This window comes from Myotis myotis, unplaced genomic scaffold (genome assembly GCF_014108235.1).
Source record: "Myotis myotis isolate mMyoMyo1 unplaced genomic scaffold, mMyoMyo1.p scaffold_m19_p_13, whole genome shotgun sequence".
In the NCBI taxonomy this organism is placed as follows: Eukaryota; Metazoa; Chordata; class Mammalia; order Chiroptera; family Vespertilionidae; genus Myotis; species Myotis myotis.
The window spans coordinates 26268848-26292510 of NW_023416317.1; the positions used below are offsets into that span (position 1 = coordinate 26268848).

Below are 23663 nucleotides of genomic sequence, written 5' to 3' on the forward strand. Positions count from 1 at the left end.
TGAACAAAAATAGATACAGAGGCAGAGCTGCCTCGAACAGACTGTCAAACTACAGCAGGAAGGCCGGTGAGGGTGGGGGGTGTGTGTGTGTGTGTGTGTGGGGGGGGGGTAAGAGATCAACCGAAGGACTTGTATGCATGCATATAAGCATAACCAATGGACACAAGACACTGGGGGGTAGGGGAGGCCAGGGGATTGTTAAGGGCGGGGGGAAAAAAAAGGAGGCATATGTAATACTCTTTGTAATACTTTAAGCAATAAAAAAAAAAATCAGTTTTCAGACAAGGATTATAATAGATAAATACTAAGTAGAAATTCTATGAAAAATCAAATTGATGCTTTTAAAACATTATTGATCATTATTCTATATCTTTCTTAATATCAAGATTAGAAAGAATATGCCTGAAGACTTATAAGGTAAATAAAGCTTTTCTTGAGTGTTCCTGCAGTTGCCATCAATCCCACAAGGGGATGCTATAGCTCTACAACTGACAAAGGAGGCTAAGAGTTTAATAATTTCTACTTAAGAGGAATTTAATTTCTACATTACATCTATGGGAATATAAATAAATTAGCAGATGTCCCTATTTCATACTAGATAAAATTTAGCACTTATACTTTGGCAAGTTATTTTAAAATACCATTGGCAAAAAAAAAAAAAAAAAAATCTATAGGAATAAATTTAATTTCTGTTTGTTAGTGTTCTTCCATCCTGCCAAGGTAGTTGGACAAAGTTTTGCCACATTGGGAGGGCCCGCCTAGAGATAGTCTTACTTAACATACAGGCTAAGTGGCACATTTCACTTTGAGGGGCTCTGGGAGGCACAACTTACTTTTTATTTTGTAATGAGTAGTTTGGCATATTATTTTAAAGACTAAAAAAACTGAGTTCAAAATTTTCATTTTAAAATGTACAGAACTTTATGGAAGGTGAAAGAAGACATGTGGGGATGGGGGCGGGTGGGAAGGTGACAAATGTTTATTAATTTTTCACAGTGACTAAGTTTAATTTTTCCCTCTTCTGTGAATACATTTTAGAAATTATAACATACAAAATGCCACCATAAAGGCCAATAAATCTTAGATTTGTATTAGCAAGAGCTAAAAAATAAAAATTTTGAGAGTCTAAAAATCAGTCTTCAAGGGATAACTGCTTGAGGACAACAGAGTCCAAAGGGAAGAATGTCTGATGGCCAATCAGGAAAGGCAGGCTCTTCTAAAGACAAACGAGACTGGTGCCCATGGTAAGAAACATCTAAACACTCAGTTTCAACTCCTCTTTCAGGCAACTGAAACCGAGTTCTAAAAAGTGCGCCTTAAAAGTTTAGTGAATGAGAAAAGCATGTTCTTTCACACTCAGCTGAAACCCAAGTCTAGCATGAGGGTTGAGGGGCAACCAATTGGGAAGGACAGGATACAGAGCTTCCAAGTACCACAAACAGAACAAACAATAGCTACACACCAATTCTGCTAAGGAAGGTAACATCAATTTAATGCCTAAGCATTAAGTTTAGTTTAACATCAGTTTAATGTCACTATTAAGAGTCATAAAAGGTAAAATAATGTTGTGACCACCAGAGTCCTGAAAGTATATTAACTGAATCAGCTCAACAATACCCAGACCCTAGACATTTAGAAAATAACATCAGGGCCATCTATACTGCGTTTCAGTGGGGTGTGGTGAAGAACCACTGGTTAGATCCCATAAATAGCTGATTCCCTACAACAAACCCTTTGCCTTCAAAAATCCATAGTTTTCATGACCATTAATGAAGCTTCTCAACTGCAGATGTTAATTTGTGACGAAGCATCGTCTTATGTGGGCAACTCTTATGTGATGTTTAAAATGTTTTCCACTTCCCCTTAGAGATAGGATTTAGTTTTTAAACAGAAAAATATCCCTAGACAATTCAGTACTTTTGTCTCAGTACCAGAGGTCAATGTACTTACATTTCTGCAACAATAAATTACTGACCAGATCAATTAATGTTAATGATTTTGGCTTATTTCATTATGATTATTGTAAGCATTTATTTGCATGTACAGTATAATATAGAGAGTTCACTAGAATGTTTGTTTTCTTACCAGGCTTGATGAGAGGTATCATTTCTTAACACGTTCACAGGAACCTTAATCTCCCCTAGGAAAATATCTTGGACCAGGTTTCCATTGTTCCACAAGTCAATCCTGAAAATTTAAAACTGGCTTTATTTGTTTGCAAAGAATGCTTAAGAGAACACACACCACCAAACAGCTTCAAATTACTTTGATTTGGATTATAGCATTAATTTTACATGCTTAAAAGAGATGTTAGCATTGTCATATACCTCACTATCTAAACTAAGAAAGCAAAATATTGCAGTAGCTTTTATTTATAAGCACAGAAAGTAACCATTTTAAATAGTCTAAAAGAAAGAACTTAAGTTTCTTAGTTTCAAAGTCTAGGTTTTATTTTAATATTATAACCTGTAACAATAAGGACTATAGAGTTACTTTGTTGAATTGGAGAAAAGAAACTACAGTTTCTCAATTAAAATCAGTTAATGTGTAAAGATAGGCAATTTAGAAAAACATACTACCTGATCATTCCAAACATGTGATTAACACATCCTTTAGATGAACACACTGTTAACACCACACCTATACATGCATTTACAAAAACTTTCCCCTTCCAAACAGCACAGATATTTAAGATCTAGGAAATGGCACAAACTTCAAACACATGCACCTGTTGAATTATCTTACAAGACTTCTTACCTCACTGAAATTTCTGTTAGACAGCAGATATGTTAAGAAGAATAAAAACATTATTTCTAAATAGGCTAATATGTAATTACTTTTCTATATATTTTTTTTTGCATCCATTATGCTATGATTCAGAAATTTAAGGAGCAATTAAATTTGAGAAATTTGTTAAAATAAAATAGGTGAAAATTAGTTCATCTTTGTTTATAAAGACTATTTCTGTTATAAAGACTGTTCTGTCAAGAATCATATTTTGGAAAGATAATTTGGATTTAAGTTAGATGCATGTTCCTCTAAGTTTCATCAACCAACTTGCTAAAGAGAATTCTATTAAGATTGGTTCACCTTTTCCAGTTAAATTTAGGATTTTTTTTGGCACAGAAAAAAGAAATTCTGTAAAACTCCAAGTCACATACCTAATTTCTAGCTTTTCAATGTCCTCCTCTTCTACCTGGAATTGGGATTTTCTGGTGTAACTACTGGATCTGGTTACCTGTAAACAGAATATTCTAGTAAAAAAAAATTTTTGAAATATCTTTTTCCTACATGACCTTAAATCAATCACCTTTAAAATCTTCAATTTTGTTTATTATAAACAGAGGAAAATGCCTAGTAATATTTTACCCAAAAGCTAATTTCAAAAATAGCCATGGAAGAATAAGGTGGTGTGAAAATAGCGAAAGCAGCTCTGGCAGGGTGACTCAATTGGTGGAAGTGTCATCCCATACACCAAAAGGCTGTGGGTTTGATCCCCTGTTGGGCACATACCATACAGGAGGCAACTGATGGATGTTTGTTTCCTCCCCCCCCCCCACCCTTCCTCCCTCTGTCCCTCCCATCCTCTCTCTCAAATCAGTAAGTATATGAGGATTAAAAATTACCAAAAGCAACCTTGCCTCCATACCCTTCCCTATCAACTCAATATAAAGCAACATCAGGTTCTCTGGCTCATCTGTAATCTGTTGGTGACTCAATGAGTGTTGTATTTCAGTGAAGCTGCATTGTCCCGTATTTCTCAAGATACCAATGCCACCCTTATACTTCCTTCTCACATTTTTACTGAAAATATCAAGGCCATTGGCAGGAACTTCCTCAACTACAATCCACCTGAACATGTCCATTCCCATAAAGTCCTTTCTACTTGTGAGTTTTCTCCCTCCTCTTCTCAACAAGATATGATCCTCCTCTTTTCTTAAACTACTCCACCCACACGTAATACACAGTAAGCATTCACTTTTTTTTTTTAAGAGAATATTTATTTGGTAAATCACAGAGGTAGAAAAAGTAATTCCTAGAAGAAACAGGCTTAGGAAACAAGTTATAGAGCAGGGGTGGGGAACCTTTTTCCTGCCAAGGGCCATTTCGATAGTTATAACATAACTAAAGGCCGGATGCATGAAATTTGTGCAACTGCCTCAGCCCTCACAGCCCCGGCTTCGTCCAGATGGTCATTCTCCTATTTGGTCTAATTAGCATATTAGCTCTTTATTATATAGGATTGTTAATATAATTGACTCAATATAAATTTATGTTGCTCTGAAAAAAGCTCCTAGATTTATTGAATTTCGAGTCCAGCCTGTGGTTGCCTCGGCAGGGCCAGGCCAAATCTCACAGGCAGGACGGTCCCCATCCCTGTTGCCAGAAGCCAATTCTAGCATGTCATAATTGCAAGTTTCATCAAAAGGTTGATGGAATTTGGGGACTCAACAGGGTTGAGTCATACATGTAGTCACCTGTTGGGAATGGCTGAGGGCATTTCCCCAAACCTGAATGGGATACATTAAATTGATTGTTGGCTGCCAGACAGCTCAGGGCATCTTAATCTACATGTTATTGCCTCCTACTGGCCAAATACCTGAACAGCCGTAGGCTAATTCCCCCATTCTGACAATGCTGTGTATACCCTTTGAAGTGTGTATCTCTGCCTCACCTCAGGACAAGTTGTGTTAATAAAAATCATGGGGTCCTGAGATGAGGAGAACTTAGATCTTAGTTTCCTTTAAACTGGGTTCCTCTGACCCCCAAATGCCTTTCAAAATTATGCTTCGTCTCTGGACTCCTATTTAATCTACGCACAGCCTTCTCCAGATTCCTGAACCCTTTTAGATGCCGGGACAAGAACCCCGGCACCTGTTATAGAGGTAAAGGGCAGGCCCAGGGAGTTTGGGAGTCAGGAAGCAAAAAGTAAGACACCTGGGAGGGTGGGGAGGAAGGGGAAGGAGAAGGGAAGGGGAAAGGCTCTGGCTTGCTCCCAGGAGGGAGAGCGCACTGGGTCCTCTTTCCTAAGGGTTTCAAGGGTTGAGATTTTAGGAGAGATTCTGGGGAAAGATCCTAATAGACTATTCAGCAGCTTTCCAGGTATGTCCTTTTAGGGTTGTGGTCTCTAATTGATTTAATTACAGTTTTCTTTACCAGTTTGTTAATGTCACTAAGGCTAAGAAAAATTCTCCCCTTAAACTATAGTCCCTTTATCCCCTTCCTTTCTCAGACAAATATCTGAAAACTGTAAACCATCTTCACAGCCTCCACTTCCTCACCACCCACTCACTACAGTAACTCTTCATATCTGGCTTCCTCACAGGTCACCCGCCTAAAACCCTGCTCTTAATCACCAAGTCGGATGATGGGTTCTTAGTTCTCACCTTAACTGACCCCTCTATCTGAAGGAGCAATCACACAACAGTACCTCCTTTTCCAGAAACATGCTTTTCTCTGCGGTGCCCAAGCACTATCCTGGAAACCTTCTGCTCTCTTGCCTCTTCCTCTGGTACCTCTTTTTCCACAGAACCTACAACTATGGGTTTTCTCTAAGGTTTTATTTCTTATTTTGTCCCAAGAGCTGCAAGTGCTGCATAGCTGACAAAGTGCTTTCAGATCTATTATCTCCTTTGTTCATCAGATCACTGCTCTGAAGCAGGCAGCTAGATTTATTATCCTCATCTCAAAAATGAGGAAGCTCAAGTACAGAAACGAAGAGACGTGCTCAAAGTTGAATACCGAATGAGTGCCAGAACTGCCTGTCTACACTTTTCTCCTTCACTGTGTACCTACCTCTACCCCCTGCCTTTCTTGACTCTCTGTAAGCAAGTCTTGAGTCTTTATTTGCAACTATCCCCCGTCTTAAGTTTCAGTCATAAACTGCTTATTGGAGGATTTTACATGTCAGACCTCAAGCTAATTATTCCCCAAAATGAACCACTTGTTTTCCTTCTCTTAATTTTTCTATTTCTCCAGATATGAAATCATGAAGACAACAGTTGACTCCTCCCTTTGTCTTTTCTCCTATAACTAATTCACTATCTTGCCTTTGCCATTCCTTTTCATCTGTCCCTTCTTCTCTATTTCCATATTACTCTCTTGGATCAGATCTACTTCCTCCCCACCTCCCTAACTTTTTTAATCACAGTCTCTTGATCTCTGTTCTCTCTCCCTCAGCCATTTGGCCTGCAGATCATGGTTAATTCTTCCTCAAATACTGCATTACTCTTACAGTTTCCAGTCTCAAAAAATTCAAAGGCTAGTATTTAAGCACTTCAGGCAGGCACGCAGGCCTTTGATTAGGTGGTCTTACTCTTTTTTTTGTTGTTGTTGTTAATCATCACCTGAGGATATTTTCCCATTGTTTTTAAGAGAGAGTGAAGTGGAGGGAGAGAGAGAGAGAGAGAAACCTCGATATGAAAGAGACACATCGATTAGTTGCCTCCCACATGTGTCCCGACCAGGGCCAGGGATCTAGCTTGCACCGAGGAACATGCCCTTGACCGGAATCGAACCAAGGACCCTCCAGTCTGTAGGTCGACGCCCTGTCCACTGAGCCAAACCAGCTAGGCCAGTGGTTCTCAACCTTCTGGCCCTTTAAATACAGTTCCTCATGTTGTGACCCAACCATAAAATTATTTTCGTTGCTACTTCATAACTGTAATGTTGCTACTGTTATGAATCGTAATGTAAATATCTGATATGCAGGATGGTCTTAGGCGACCCCTGTGAAAGGGTCATTCGACCACCAAAGGGGTCGCAACCCACAGGTTGAGAACCGCTGTCTTACTCTATCTTTTAAAGCTTAGTTCCCATTATTCCCTTACATAAACCTTCCAGGCAAATTACTACTTGCTGTCTTTGGACACAACTTTCTGTTCTACCTCAAAATGCTCCTTCTCTGTAATACTCTCTTTCCTCTGACTTTACTAACTCAGCTGGTCCTCAATATCTACTTCATGTTACTGCTGCATGTACACTTGCATGTGTGTTTGTGTCTCTTGTTCCACTAGCAGACACTGAAACTTATCTTTATAATCAGCTCAACAAAGAACCCTTTGAATGAACGTTTCAGGCCTAATAGGTATGCTTGGATAGAACAAGCAGGTCAGGTCTTGACTTTCAAAGGGCCATATGCTTGTTCCAAGTTGCCCCTTCCTTTTCTCTAGGCTAGATGTAACAACCATTAATAAATGTAGAACAACAGAACTAAGTTGTTCTGACTTCACTAGTGGTATTCAAACACTACTCTGCAGAAGAGTCCTGTGGCCACTGTCTGTCAGGTGTGTGTGCTGGGGGGGGGAGGGGGGGTTGGCTGAGGTGGGGGGATGCACAGAGAAGGGTGTGATATTGAGGATGACTGGCAAGTGGGTGTGCCCCTAGAACTCCCCATCCCCAAACCAATCAGAGCTCTGCCTTCATTTGTTTTATATATTGAGCCTCAACTGCATTGCACCATGGCTCTCCTGTTTTCAGCTGAGGACTGCTTAGTTACATTAGTTGGTAAAATGATTACTCTGGCAGTAATTTGAAAAAAGAAGTAAATCAACAATCAGTATTAAATATTAAAATTTATATAAAACAGAAAATTACCTCAAAATAAAAGATTTCATTAAACTGTGGATTGCTTGTTTTCTTCTTTACTTTTGTCTTCTTTTGGTCATTCCTGTTCCAATGTGGTAGAGTTTTACCTTGTAGAACTTAACAGCACACAATTATAAAACATGCTATTTCCAACCAAGGAGCCTGACCTCTGTTCAGCTGTTAAGATGCCTCAGGGAAGACTGCAGTTTTAAATATTACTTGGGGGAGGGGGGTAGCAAATGAGGTGTCTAAAAATTCAAATCAAAGAATACTCAAGTTTTGTATACCTGATATATAGCAAAACTGTATGATTCTCTCTATGGCTATACCAGATTGACTGCCAAGCTTATGTCAGGGGTTTTAATAACACATTCTAATATATAAGCAACTTAGAATAAATGGCAGAAGGAAGACAATGAGATTCAGAGTGCCTTTACCTATGTTGAAAAATATCTGAGAAACACAAAAAGCATTCTTAACTCAGTTTACTTCCTGGGCTTCAGCTACAATGAGACTTTATAAAAAAAAGTTTTTTATTTATTTATTTTGAAGTAATTATAGATTCAGAGGAGGTTACAAAAAATAGGGAAGTCCCACACAGCCTTTCCCCAGCCTCCTCCAAAGTTAACATCATATACAATTATATTACAATATCAAAAATAGTGATTTTCTATAAAAAAATTCATATGCCAAATAGTTTCTATCTGTATGTCACTAAACAATTACACTTAAGCATTTGCCTATCAGGTATAGACTACAAACAAAGACAGAAACCAAAAACAGCTCAACCAGGTTAAATATTTTTAACACATAAAATTAAATTCCTCCGACAGCATGAATGTTATAAGACAGGGTATCTATCTCCTTTTAAATTTAAAACCATGTATGTTAATAGCATACCACTGTTTGAGTGCCCAATAAATACCAGACATGGTGCTAGGTATTTTACACACATACACAAATTTTTTCAAGTGACTCACTGGTGATTTTCTAAAAAATAAGAATACCTAGAGAGCTTGGGACTGGGGAGAAGGAATGTGTGTCTGTGTGTTGAATGTTGTGTTTGTGTAGGGGGAATATTGTGCTCTGTTTCCTGATTCTAACCTTCCAGTTGTAGATAAATTTCAGACTAGTCAGGGTCTGAAAAAAACCATAATGAAATTATAAACTACCAAACAGTACAAAGTGCTACAGGTTTCCCTTAAATTAGCCTGATTAAGTTAATGATTTGGTGGGTGCACTCCATGTCCTGGTACTTGAGCACTTTGTCTACACCTTGAATTCTCTCAGCACAGATGCCGTGAGTAGATAAGGCAGTTTTGGTCCTGAGCTGCTTTCCAGGTAATATGGAAACTGCCTTATTCTGAACTGGTCTTTATCAAAACAGAATTTTACCTGCATAAAACCTAAGACATTTGCCAGTAGGAAGGCTGATGATGAATAAAGAAAGTGAAGTTTATGTTTTCAAGTACATTTTCACTACTATAAAACTGATGTTCCTTCCCCACAGCCTAAGAGTCTGGCAGATTTGAAATGATATCCATTTTCTTTCTATAAAAACAGGACTCAGTTGTTTACAAGTATATAATAGAACTCACTAAAGATTTTTCTTTCAAAGCCTTATTTTGTGTAACAAATAGCTACTTAGCATTTGCTCTTAGAACCTTAATTTTATAATTCTTACATCAAACTTTAAAACTTAAAAATCTCATAATTCAATAAACATTACCTAGAAGGGCCCACTAGAGAAACTGTTGCATAAGGGTCACAGCTTTGTCCATTTATGAGAGGCAACCCATGGCACGCCTTGATGCTAAGGGAAGAATAAAAGAAAATTAATATGTAATATTCAGGTTAGGCAATATAAGACATTATTTTTAAATACAAATTAACATATTCAAAGAGTTAAAATTATTTTCCACATGCTTGGTGTTATACAACACCTACCCCAAATATATGTATGTATGCCTGCATTTATTTATGCTATAATCCCAAAACAGGATTATACAATCAGTACTGAGACTACCAAATAATATTTAGCATACATAGCCTCACTAAATATCTAACAAGGTACATTTTGTGGTTTGACAATATATTAAAACTGCTGTGGCTTCTAAAAAGGAAAAGAAAGCGGTGTGAACCTTAAAGGTGAAACTACAAAACTTAGCCAGATCTGTGGCAGCACATCCTCTGCTAAAAGCATGAATGAGAAACAAGGAAACAACTGTGGTTTCCACTTAAAATCTGATTCAAAAAGGAACGACACCATGTACCCGCCAGGGGGGGAGATATCCGGCTTTGTGGGCCCTTTGACCTCCTGGGTGGTCCAGGGTATCCTGGCCTTTCTCTGGAAACTTCCATCCCGCTCTAATGCTGGCTGTACCGTGAGGAACCACATTGGAACCGGATGGAAAGGCCTGTGCATCACATGGAGCTGTGATTCATTGACTTCACAACCCTATTCCTGACAAGTACACTAGACCTGTGATAGGAATACCTTCCATTGGTTTCAGTGAATATGTTTCTTAATGGTGCATATTTTCAAATTTCATATTTGTTAGATATCTTTAGGAATTAAAGGGGCCAAGTCAATACTTGAAAAATGGGAAATGTAGCTTGGCCTCTTTTCCTTCAAACTTATCCTGAGCTACCCTGTTAAATAAATTTGTGCTGCCAATTTTTTAATGTTCTATTCTCATAGCAATAGGCTGTGATGTCAGAGGGTTATTTATTACAAAATTGATTAAAAAAATATGCTAGGCTGTGAACCAGAAAGCTCTGATTTAATTGCATGTTATTCAACAATCATGCTATGTAAATAAAAATAGAAACAGATATAGAAAATAAAAAACTCAAAATAACAACAAAATCTGATTCATATATGGAGGGCAAGCCCCAGATGCGTTTGTATGTAGCCTTTTATTCTGATTCTCAGCAACAGCTCCTGCATCATTCTGTTGAAAATGTTTTACACCATAAAAACCAAGGCATCTAATCCACTCCATGGGTAACAGCAGTTGGTATTTAGAGAGATCACAAAATCTGACTCAATGACTTGCTCCTCAAATTTTCTCACAAAATATTATTGAGTTCATGAATTCAGTTTAATATCTATCTGCATTTCCTAATGCTAAGAGAAATTTGTCAGTGCTGCTGAGAAGTATTCTTCATTGAAAGATGTGGGCTATTGAGCAACATCCTCATTTCTCTCCACAACCCACAGATCATATATGTGGTGAAGTACAAATAGTGTACTGCCGAGTAAAGAAAGAAATGATAATATGACTCATTTCTATTAAATTGGTATCAAAAACAAATTTTAAAAATTTCTGAAACTAACCAAAGAAAGCACAGGCCAAGATAATGATTCTGGTTATTAATGTTAGGCTTAGGTACAATCAAACTTTCCCACTGTACATACTGTGTGAAACTTACATTTCTCAGGCTAAACCTCAGAATGATACCTGATTTTTATATAGCATTTGCAGTTCACTATGCATTTTTACAAAAGCATTCAATTCTCACAACTGCTTTGGAGTATCAAAGAGTACCATCATGCCATTTTAAAAAAGAAGGCCCAAAAAGGTTATGTCAGAAAGTAACAAAATAAGGCTAACAAGGTAACACAAAATTTGTAAGAAGTGGGCCAAGACCCAACTTCTACTTTCTTACTTGTGTCTAAGGTCTAGCATCCTTCTACATTCCCCCGGTGCCTGAATACATTGTATTACTCTCCTTGTAATACAAATGTGTCTCATGTAAACACTAATTATGAGAATCTTAATTATAGAAATTTACTATAATTGTATGAAGTATAAAAAAACTGAGAAAAATGCAGTATACAAAGACTTCTATAATACCCCAAAACAATGATACTTATAAGTCTATAAAAATCATCAGAAATATTCAATTTTTAAATGTAAGAGTTTAAAAATTGAGTTTTGTGAAAAACAAATAATATTATAAATACCGATTATTTTATTTGCTACATATATTACGGAATACTATGTTTCTAATACATAGGATACAACTATTCTTCCAATTAGTAAACCAAGTAGTTTCATATCATAAACCATAGATGAGCAGAAAATGTTGAAAATGACCACCATAGTATACATTATCTTATATCTTGTTTATACATCAGATATAAAGCATTTGATATTAATACATTTATTTTTAGAAATTAAAAAGGAAAATAAATTTAGTCCAAACTAGTTTATAATATAGAGTGATTTGATTCTTTTCCTTGGATTTTTTTTTTTAACTAAAAGACAAATGTTAACTTCTTCATATAGCCAAGATGAAAGAACAGGAAATAGATTTACCCTCCCACTAGAAAAAACTTTATTTAAAAAAGGACAAAATCAGTAGCACAGGATAGTCATTTCTGAGGAGGGAATAAACAAGGTGAGCCCTCCAAATGTCCCAGCTTACAGTTATACAGTTTTCCTGGGAAGAGGAGGGAGAATTGTCAGTTGGGGAAGGCCAAAGTGACTTGAGTTTCCAGGGCAGAATGCTGAAAGAAAGAAAACTGCACACAGAAAAAAAACCTCCAGAAAGGTACAAGAATGCTGAGTGCTGATAATCATACACATATGAGGAAACTACCAGAGGCTTGGGAAAGAACCATTTGAAAAGAGCAAAGGGAACAATTCCTGAAGCCCACAAGTGGCTAGAAAGAGGTCTAAGCAGCCACAGAAAACTGGGTGCTACCTCAATAGTGGGAGAATATAAGCCCTAGACAAAAGGCCAACTCTTGTTCCACCTAATAAAGCTTAAAAGCAAAACACAAAAGAATTAAACTATTTCCAGGTAACTTAACTGAGTCCTTAAGTATATTCATGGGAATATATACAAAAATATTCAGCAACTTCACAAAGTATAATTACAACAGAAAATAAGCAGAAACACAAAGAATCAAAAAAATATGACTCACAATGAAAAACAAATCAATAGTAACAGGTCCAAAAATGACATGGATGATAGAACTAGTAGATAAGGATATTAAAAATCAGTTATTAAACTGCATTTCATATGTCTGGTATAGACACAGAAGACAGTAAAAATTTAATTAAAAATGTAAGTCTAGAGATGAAAAACACAGGCCTCACAAGAAAAACACACTATATGGGAGTAACAGAAGATTCAATACAGCAGAAGAAAAGATTAGATACAAAGACAGAGCAATAAACACATATTAAAAAGATGTGTTAATGGTCTAAACATGCCAATTAAAAAGCAGAGATTTTCAGATTGAAGAAAAAAAGAAAATTATATGCTACCTATAAGAAACTCACTTTAAATAAAAAAATAAAATTAGGTTAAAAGTAAAAGAATGGAAAAATACATACTATGCTAATACTTAATCAAAAGAACACTCAGTATGTATATGGGTAATAGCAACCCAAATGTCCATCAGTAGGGCTCTGATCAAATGAGCTATTGTAAATCTTTATATTGGAATCTATGCAGTTGTCAAAAAGAATAAGGTAAATATTCTCTAATTACTCTGACATGGAGTGATTTTCAGGATATATAATTAAGTAAAAAAAGAGGAAGTTACAGAACACTACACTTTGTGTAAGAATTGAGTGGGAAATGTAAATGTATTTTTATTTATATACTAGAGGCCCGGTGCATGAAATTTCGTGCACTGGGGGGTGGGGGTCCCTCAGCCCAGCCTGTCCCCCCTAACAGTCTGGGAGCCCTCAGTGGATGTCCTACTGATGGCCCAGGGAGCAGGCCTAAGCCACAGTCTGGCAGCAGAGGTTCAGAGCAGGCACCCCGTGTGTGTGTGTGTGTGTGTGTGTGTGTGTGTGTGTGTGTGTGTCCCCACTGGGCCTGCCCTCAGCCACACCGCGGAGGCTTGGAGCAGGTGCCCCTCTGTGCTGATCTCTCAGGCTCCTGGCCGTGCCTGCGTGTTGTTCTCTCCCTTGAGTGGCGGCTAGGGCAGGCGGGAAGCTTGGCTTCCTCCATCGCCGGGGCAACCCAAGCCTCTAGCTCTGTGGCCGCCGCCATCTTTGTTGGGTTAATTTGCATACTCGCCCTGATTGGCTGATAGGTGTAACGGAGTGACACCAATTTGCATGTTTCTCTTTTATTAGTGTAGATGTATGTATGTGTATTTGCTTATATTTTCAAAAATAATGGGGAAAAAGTCCAAAACTTTTAAATATAAGAGTAAGGAGGCTACAGAGTTGGGAATGGATGTGATACTTCCCCAAATATATCGTATATAAGTTCTGACTTTGGAAACATAAAAACCTTTACATATCAAAAGTAAAATTAAACTTAAGAAGCAATCCTTAAAAATAAAAACCCGAGAAACCACTAAGAAACAAAAAAGAATTAATTTCAAGGGACTAGAACACAGTATTTGACTACATCCTTAGTGACATATATTCTTAGAACAAATAACAGAAAGATCTCTTAAACTTCATTCAGTAACTAACCTACCTGTCAGTGGTAATATTGGCAATATTACTTTAAATTTATTTTTTATGTCTCACAAGATATAGAAGATAAGTAATTATGTTAATGTTAGAAATTAAGATTTTTATTAAGAGGGAAGAGATACAAATATAAACTAAAGTTATATTTATTTAATTTTATTTTTTTTAAATATATTTTATTGATTTTTTACAGAGAGGAAGGGAGAGAGATAGAGAGTCAGAAACATCGATGAGAGAGAAACATCGATCAGCTGCCTCCTGCACATCTCCCACTGGGGATGTGCCCGCAACCCAGGTACATGCCCTTGACCGGAATCGAACCTGGGACCCTTGAGTCCGCAGGCCGACGCTCTATCCACTGAGCCAAACCCGTTTCGGCTAAAGTTATATTTAGAATGTGAATTAGAAACATTAAAAAAGGAAGAAAGATAGCCAGTCAAAATGGCTATACTAACATCAGACAAAGTAGATTTCACAACAAAGCGATAGAGGGTCATTTTATAATGATGAAGAGTTCAACTTATCAAGGGGACATAACAATCCTAAATGTTAAGCTCCTAACATGAGAGCTGCAAAATAAATGAAGTAAAAACTGATAGAAATTCAGGGAGGAAACAGACCTGATGTAATCCTATATAATAAAAGGGTAATATGCAAATTGACCCTAACAGCAAAACAACTGGGAATGACTGGTCACTATGACACACACTGACCACCAGGGGGCAGACGCTCAATGCAGGAGCTGCCCCCTGGTGGTCAGTGCGCTCCCACAGGGGGAGCTCTGCTCAGCCACAAGCCAGGCTGACAGCTGCCAGCACAGCAGTGGTGGCAGGAGCCTCTCCCGCCTCCTCAGCAGCGCTAAGGATGTCCGACTGCAGCTTAGGACCGCTCCCCGCTAACAAGTGGACATCCCCCGAGGGCTGCCGGGCTGCCAGAGGGATGTCTGACTGCCAGCTTAGGCCTGATCCCCCCCCGGGAAGCGGAGCTAAGCCGGCAGGTGGACATCCCCCGAGGGGTCCCAGACTGCAAGAGGGCACAGGCCAGGCTGAGGGACCCCCCTGAGTGCACAAATTTTTGTGCACTGGGCCTCTAGTTAACATTTATAAAAAATAGTCTTCCAGAGATTCATGATGGTGGTGAAATAGGCAGACGCATCCCAGGTCTTGTTCCGGAGCAAATGGAGTAAGCAGCTGAAACTAATAACACCCACCCCGAATTGGTGAAATTACTCAGCTGGTGAGACAGTTTACAGCCGGGAAGGGCAGAGTTCCCCTGGAAATGTAAAAAAACAAAACAGGTATCTGGGCAGCAAAGTCTGCCAGACCTCTGAGCCCAGAGGGTCAGAGGGAGACCGAGTGGCACACAGCCGCATCTCTTGGGACAGGCACAGCCCGACTGGGGAAAGTAGATCCGAGGGACTGTTAGCGCCGGGGGATTTGAGATCTGGGTTCTGTAGTTACGGAGGACTGAGCCTAAAAGAGGCAGCCTGAAGAGCTGACCAGACCATGCAGTGCCGGTAAGAGAGGAGCTTACAGAGACTCAGCCTTCCCCGTTTCCGCGGCCAGCATTTGTTTGTTTGTTTTCACTGAACCCTGTTCATAGGACATTTCGGATACCGACACTCACCTGTGCTGAAGAGAGGGAGAAGGTGGGGACGAGTGGAATCTGGGGAGAGGCTGAGGAGAGAAGGGGGGCCAGGAGAGGTGGCAGCAAATTGAGTGCTGAGTCACCCCTGAGCCCAGGACTAGGGCAGCCGTTTTCTCCAGAGGTTAGGATTCCTACCTCCAGCCCCCAGGCAAGGAGCACAGCCACACCCAGATTCCACCCTGAACAAGATGAAGGATTAAAATAATCTGATTAGTCCCTGGGAGTTAACAGGGTCTGGCCTATAGAGGGACTTTCAGTCCCAGCAACAACACAGAGCGGGGTAATGATTAAAGAACCAGCTCTGGGCAGTGGACTTCCCCAAACCAATTTTAAGTGCAATAGAGAAAATAAACCCTAACTACTGGATAGAGAGGCTGTATAGCCTCGGAGGCCAATCCAGAAGCACTGCCACCCAGAGGCTGAGCCACAAACTGACTCTTAGGTAAACACAAATTAAGGCAATCTGGGAAACAAATACGGCCTGCTTTAAAATCAGGACTGTGGTTTGCAACACAGAGGAACAGTGTATCGCAGGGAAATTCAACACTCTCCTGAATCCCTGGCAGGACTAAGGCATGCCAGACTGAAGAGTAGAAGAACAGAAGGACCTTCACTACTGCAAATTTTTATTTTTTCACCTTTTAACTAAGAAACCAATTTTTTTTTCTTTTTTCATCACCTGATTTTACCCTTTTAATTACATTTTTATTTCTAACCAGTATTATTACTGCTACCATTTTACCATTTTTTAAAGTGCCATTTTATTTTCTCTTTATTTTATTTTGGGATTAGTGCTCTACATTCTATTTTCATCGTTCCTTTAGCATCATTTTTCTCTACCTCAATTTTATCTCTATACTAAAACCCTCTTCCTCACTTTTCCCCTTTTGTTGTCCTGTTTCTCTTACCCTAGTCCTGCCTTAGATTTTCCCTATTCCTTCTTTTAACCCCATCAAAATTTCACCCTACTTATATATCCTATTTCCAATCCCCTGCTCTAAATCCTTATACACCTCTCCCTTATCTTTCTTCACTATCCAAAATTTTTCTTCTTTTCTCTCTCTATTGTTTTGGTGTTGTTTGCTTGATTGTTGAGTATATTGGGGTTTTTTTTAGGATTGTTTGTGAGGTTGTTTTTCTTTTTCTTTTTCTTTTTCGGTTGGTCCTTTTTATTCTCCCCCCTCCCCCCCCCAACCCCCCTGGTTATTTTTCTGCTTCTGTTTTTGCTTGCCTTGCTTGACATTATTGGTTGTTTGTAGTTTGCATTCATCTCCAGGGATCTGTTGCTGGAATTTGTTGGGATTAGTGGCGGTGCTATTGGAGTTTTCTCCTCATATAAATAGTCTCTTCCCCTCTTCTACTTCATTCTCTCTTACTTTTTTCCCCTCCTTTTTCCCAATTTCATTTTGGCACTCCTTTTTTTTTTCCTTTCTTTCTTTAGCTTTTTTCTTTTTTCTCTTTTACCTTTTTCTCTTCTTTCTTTCTTATCCCCTAATTCTCTTAGCTAGGGTGGTCACCTTTATTTGGGGTTATTAATATCATGAATACATTTGTGTTCAGTGCCTGGTACGTGGTGCCTTATTGTGTTGTATTTTGTGCCTTTACATTAACGCAGCAGATCCAAACAACAGCAGCCTCCTGATCACCACACCCTCTGTCTGAGGAACAGCAGCTATATGTGAAGCCTCCCCCCACCAGCCAGAAGAGCCACCACAGCTGTGAACAGCACCCACCAGAGGAGCTGATGCCAACTGAGGAGCAGCTGCTACCACAACTGCCCAAGGAGCAACCACAGCCCGAGGAGACACTGCCACCCAGGGAGCAGCCACTGAACGACTCAACATCTAGATATGTCAGTGAGATCAAACATGGATAGACAAAGAAAACCCCAAAGGAAAGAAAAGGAGGACTCGCCAGAAAAGCAGCTAAGTGATACAGAGGTATGCAACATGATAGAAAAAGAATTCAAATTAAGGGTCCTAGAGTGCATAAACCGGATGGAGTTAAAAATCAACAACTTATGCAAGAAGCAAGAAGAAAGAAATGAAAAAATCAATAACTTATGTAAGAACCAAGAAGAAATGAAGAGCAATATAGCTGAAATAAAAAACACCATTGAAAGTTTCAACAGCAGACTAGGAGAAGCGGAGGACCGAATTAGTGAATTAGAAGACGAGGAAGCAAAACACACCCAAACTGAACTGCAACTGAAGAAAAAAATTAAAAGACAGGAGGAGAGTCTAAGGGAGCTTTGGGACAACATGAAACGAAACAACATATGAATGATAGGGGTGCCAGAACAACAGAAAAAAGAACAAGGATTAGAAAACCTATTCGAAGAAATAATATCAGAAAACTTCCCTGAGGTGGGGAAGAATAAAGTCACACAAGCACAGAGAGTCCCCAACAAGGTGAACCCGAAAAGACCCACGCCAAGACACATCATAATTACCATGGCAAATGTTCAGGACAAAGAGAGAATCTTACAGGCTGCAAGAGAGAGATGGGAAGTTACATACAAGGCATCTCCCATTAGATTATCAAATGATTTCTCAACAGAAACACATCAGGCCAGAAAAGAATGGACGGAAATTTACAAAGTGATGCAAAGCAAAGGACTGAATCCAAGAATACTCTATTCAGCCAGGCTACCATTCAAAACTGAAGGGGAAATAAGAAGCTTCACAGACAAAAAAAGGCTAAGGGAGTTTATCACCACCAAGCCAGCAATGCAAGAAATGCTAAAGGGACTGGTGTAAAAAGAAGAAATAAAAAGCTCAGAAAGAAAACAGCAACACAAAAAAAGAAATGGCTACAAACTAGTACCTTTCAATAATAACTTTAAACGTAAACGGACTAAATGCTCCAACCAAGAGATATCGAGTGGCTGAATGGGTAAAAAAAAATGACCCATACATTTGCTGTCTACAAGAGACCCACCTCAGAAGAAGGGACTCACACAGACTGAAAGTGAAGGGATGGAAAAATATCTTTCAGGCAAATGGAAATGAAAAGAAAGCTGGGGTAGCAATACTTATATCGGACAAAATAGACCTCAAAGTGAAGGCCATAACAAGAGATAAGGAAGGCCACTTCATAATACTAAAGGGATCAATACAACAAGAAGATATAACCCTGATAAACATATATGCACTCAATGCAGGAGCACCCAAATACATAAAAACACTCCTGGAAGATATCAAAGGAGAGATCAACAACAATACAATAATAGTAGGGGACTTTAATACACCACTGACATCACTGGATAAATCCTCTAGACAAACAATCAGCAAAGAAACAGCAATCCTAAATGACTCACTAGATCAGATAGACTTAATTGACATCTTCAGAACATTTCACCCCAAAGCCACGGAATATACATTCTACTCAAGTGCTCATAGGACATATTCAAAAATAGACCACATATTGGGTCACAAACAAAGTCTCCCTAAATTCAAGAAGATTGAAATCATACCAAGCATCTTCTCAGACCACAAGGGCATAATATTAGAAATAAACTACAATAAAAACAACCCAAAATACGCAAACACTTGAAAGCTGAATAGCATGTTATTAAATATTGATTGGGTTACCAAATGAGATCAAAGAAGAAATTAAAAACATCCTGGAAACTAATGACAATGAAAACACAACAATCCAAAACCTATGGAATACAATGAAAGCAGTCCTGAGAGGGAAGTTTATAGCTCTACAGGCCTATCTCAAAAAACAAGAAAAAATGGTAGTAAATCATCTAACTCTACATCTCAAAGAATTAGAAAGAGAGCAACAAGAAAACCCCACAGTGAGCAGAGGGAAGGAGATAATAAAGATTAGAGCAGAAATAAATGACATAGAGATGAAAAAAACAATACAGAAAATCAATGAAACCAAGAGCTGGTTCTTTGAAAGGATAAACAAGATTGACGAACCTCTAGCCAGGCTCACCAAGAACCAAAGAGAGAGGATCCAAATAAACAAAATCAGAAATGATAGAGGCGAAATAACAACAGACCCCACAGAAATACAAATGATTGTTAAAAAATACGATGGATAACTCTACTCCAACAAACTAGACAACCTGGAGGAAATGGACAAATTCCTAGAAAAATACAACATTCCAAAACTCAATCAGGAAGAATCTAAAAATCTCAACAGACCAGTAACTATGGAAGAAATTGAAGCAGTCATCAAAAAGCTTCCAGCAAACAAAAGCCCAGGACCTGACGGCTTCACAGGGGAGTTTTACCAAACATTCAAGGAAGAACTAAAACCTATCCTCCTCAGACTACTACAAAAATTCAAGAGGAAGGAACACTTCCAAGCTCATTCTATGAAGCCAGCATCACCCTAATACCAAAACCAGGTAAAGACAATACAATGAAAGAGAATTACAGGCCAATATCCCTCATGAACATAGATGCCAAATTCCTCAACAAAATCTTAGCAAATCAGATCCAGCAGTACATCAGAAAGATCATACACCATGACCAAGTAGGATTTATCCCAGGGATGCAAGGATGGTACAATATCCGCAAATCAATAAACATGATACATCACATAAACAAATTGAAAGAAAAAAACCACATAGTCATATCAATTGATGCAGAAAAAGCGTTTGACAAAATCCAACACCCGTTTTTGATAAAAACTCTCAGCAAGGTGGGAATAGAAGGATCATACCTCAACATAATAAAAGCCATATATGACAAGCCCACAGCCAACATCATACTCAATGGACAAAAACTAACACCATTTCCCCTAAGAACAGGAACAAGACAGGGATGCCCACTCTCACCACTCCTGTTCAACATAGTACTGGAAGTATTAGCCATTGCAATTAGACAAGAAGAAGAAATAAAAGGCATCCAAATTGGAAAAGAGGAAGTAAAACTGTCCTTATTTGCAGACAACATGATATTATACATACAAAACCCTAAAGACTCCATCAAAAAACTACTAGACTTAATACATGAATTTGGCAATGTAGCAGGATACAAAATTAACCCCAAGAAATCTAAGGCATTTCTATACACCAATAGTGAACTTTCAGAAAGAGAGACTAAAAAAACAGTCCCATTTACCATCGCACCAAAAAAATTAAGCTACCTAGGAATAAACTTAACTAAAGAGGTAAAAGACCTCTACTCAGCAAACTACAGGGCGTTGAAAAAAGAGAGAGAGGAAGACATAAACAGATGGAAGAACATACCGTGTTCATGGATTGGTAGAATCAACATCATTAAAATGTCCATACTACCCAAAGCAATCTATAAATTCAACGCACTTCCCGTTAAAATACCAATGGCATATTTCACAGATCTAGAACAAACTCTCCAAAAATTCATCTGGAATAAAATAAGACCCCGAATAGCTGCAGCGATCCTGAGAAAGAACAAAGTAGGTGGGATCTCAATACCAGATATCAAACTGTATTACAAAGCCACTGTTCTCAAAACTGCCTGGTACTGGCACAAGAACAGACATATAGATCAATGGAATAGAATAGAGAGCCCAGAAATTGGCCCGAACCAATATGCTCAATTAATATTTGACAAAGGAGGCAAGAACATACAATGGAGTCAAGATAGTCTCTTCAATAAATGGTGTTGGGAAAATTGGACAGATACATGTAAGAAAATGAAACTAGACCACCAACTTACACCATACACAAAAATAAACTCAAAATGGATAAAGGACTTAAATGTACGACAGGAAACCATAAAAATTCTAGAAGAATCCAAAGGCAACAAAATCTCAGACATATGCCGAAGCAATTTCTTCACTGATACAGCTCCTAGGGCACTTGAAACTAAAGAGAAAATGAACAAATGGGACTACATCAAAATAAAAAGCTTCTGCACAGCAAAAGAAACCATCAACAAAACAACGAGAAAACCCACTGTGTGGGAAAATATATTTGCCAATGTCATATCTGATAAGGGCCTAATCTCCAAAATTTATAGGGAACTCATACAACTTAACAAAAGGAAGATAAACAATCCAATCAAAAAATGGGCAAAGGATCTAAATAGACACCTTTCAAAAGAGGACATTCAGAAAGCCAAGAGACATATGAAAACATGCTCAAAGTCACTAATCATCCGAGAGATGCAAATCAAAACAACAATGAGGTACCATCTCACACCTGTCAGACTGGCTATCATCAACAAATCAACAAACGACAAGTGCTGGAGAGGATGTGGAGAAAAAGGAACACTCGTGCACTGCTGGTGGGAATGCAGACTGGTGCAGCCACTATGGAAGACAGTATGGAGTTTCCTCAAAAAACTGAAAATGGAACTCCCATTTGACCCTGTGATCCCACTTCTAGGAATATATCCCAAGAAACCAGAAACAGCAATCAGAAAGCATATATGCACCCCTATGTTCATAGCAGCACAATTCACCATAGCTAAGATCTGGAAACAGCCTAAGTGCCCATCAGTAGATGAATGGATTAGAAAACTGCGGTACATCTACACGATGGAATACTATGCTGCTGTAAAAAGGAAGGAACTCTTACCATTTGCAATGGCATGGATAAAACTGGAGAGCATTATGCTAAGTGAAATAAGCCAGTCAATGAAGGAAAAATACCACATGATCTCACTCATTCATGGATAATAAAGACCATTATAAACTTATGAACAAAAATAGATACAGAGGCAGAGCTGCCTCAAACAGATTGTCAAACTGCAGCGGGAAGGCCGGGGAGAGTAGGGGGGCTAAAGAGAGGGGGGGTGGTGGTGGTAAGAGATCAACCGAAGGACTTGTATGCATGCATATAAGCATAACCAATGGACCATAAGACACTGGGGGGTAGGGGAGGCCAGGGGATTGTCAAGGGCGGGGGGAAAAAGGAGACATATATAATACCCTTTGTAATACTTTAAGCAATAAAACAATTTAAAAAAATAAAACAGAAAAAAAAAAAGAAAGAAAACAATGTTGCTTTAAAAAAAAGTAAAATTTTCAATCCTAGCCATAGTTTTGGCTATATTTAAAGACCTTAAGAAAAATTCATGTTAACTGTAATTATTTCATAGAGAACAAAAAATATATTATTTTTAAATTCACAGTAGTGACTCAAAGACAAATGTCATTTTCTTGATGATTCAGACTAATTTTAAAAATTGACTGAAATATGAAAATATTCCCTAGTATTGCTTTTGGCAATAGTATTCACTTGAAGGACACAATCTTCTTGATGCCTTCTTCTGGGTGCCCCCTTTATCAGTTGTAAGTACCTAGCAGATTACTGTTAATAAAAAATTTCTAGAACTGTGCTGTTCAGTAGAATAATCACTAACTACATCTGGCTATTCAGCACCTGAAATGTAGTTGCTCCAAAATATGATGTGCTCTAAGTATAAAATACACACCAGATTGCAAAGACATGGTATGGAAAAACAGTAACATATCTCATTAATAGTTTTTTATATGTTGATTACGTGATGAAATAATAATATATTAGATATATTCCACTAAATAAAATAATTACTAAAATAAAAAAAAAATAGTCTTTGGGGGCAAAAAACAAGTCTGGGTAAATTTAAAAGTATTCACATCATACAAAATATGTTGACAACAGCAGAATTAAATTAGAATTCAACAACAAAAAGATATCTGAAAAATCCTCAAATATTTGGAAATGAAGTAACTCACCTCTAAATAATCCATAAGTTGAAAAATAAAATAAATTATAAAGTATTTTAAAATGAATAAAAATGAAAATTCATATTAAAATTAGTGAGAGGTAGCTAAAGTAGTACTTAGAAGAAAATGAATAGCGCTAAATACTTACATTAGGAAAGCAGAAAGGTTTCCAGTCACTGACCTCAACCTCCATCATTAAGTTCATATGGTACATAAGAGCCTCAAGATTTAGCTCTAGCCTACTTCACCAACTTCAGACCAATCTTTGACTCAAACTACACATACTAAGTAATATCAAACTGCTTTTAATTATATACA

At 38.2% G+C, this 23663-nt stretch overlaps 1 protein-coding gene across 4 annotated transcripts in view; it reads right to left on the reverse strand.

Moving 5' to 3' along the window:
- The window catches only part of RASA2 (RAS p21 protein activator 2), a 129866-nt gene that overhangs the window by 41685 nt on the left and 64518 nt on the right, over positions 1–23663 (reverse strand). For all 4 annotated transcript variants that reach the window (XM_036332368.1, XM_036332366.1, XM_036332369.1 and 1 more), the window contains exons 6-9: positions 9317–9400; positions 7597–7669; positions 3162–3238; positions 2086–2187 (exon numbers count right to left, since the gene is read on the reverse strand). In XM_036332368.1, the coding sequence (XP_036188261.1) occupies positions 2086–2187; positions 3162–3238; positions 7597–7669; positions 9317–9400 (336 nt within the window). The remainder of the gene's footprint in view (positions 1–2085; positions 2188–3161; positions 3239–7596; positions 7670–9316; positions 9401–23663) is intronic.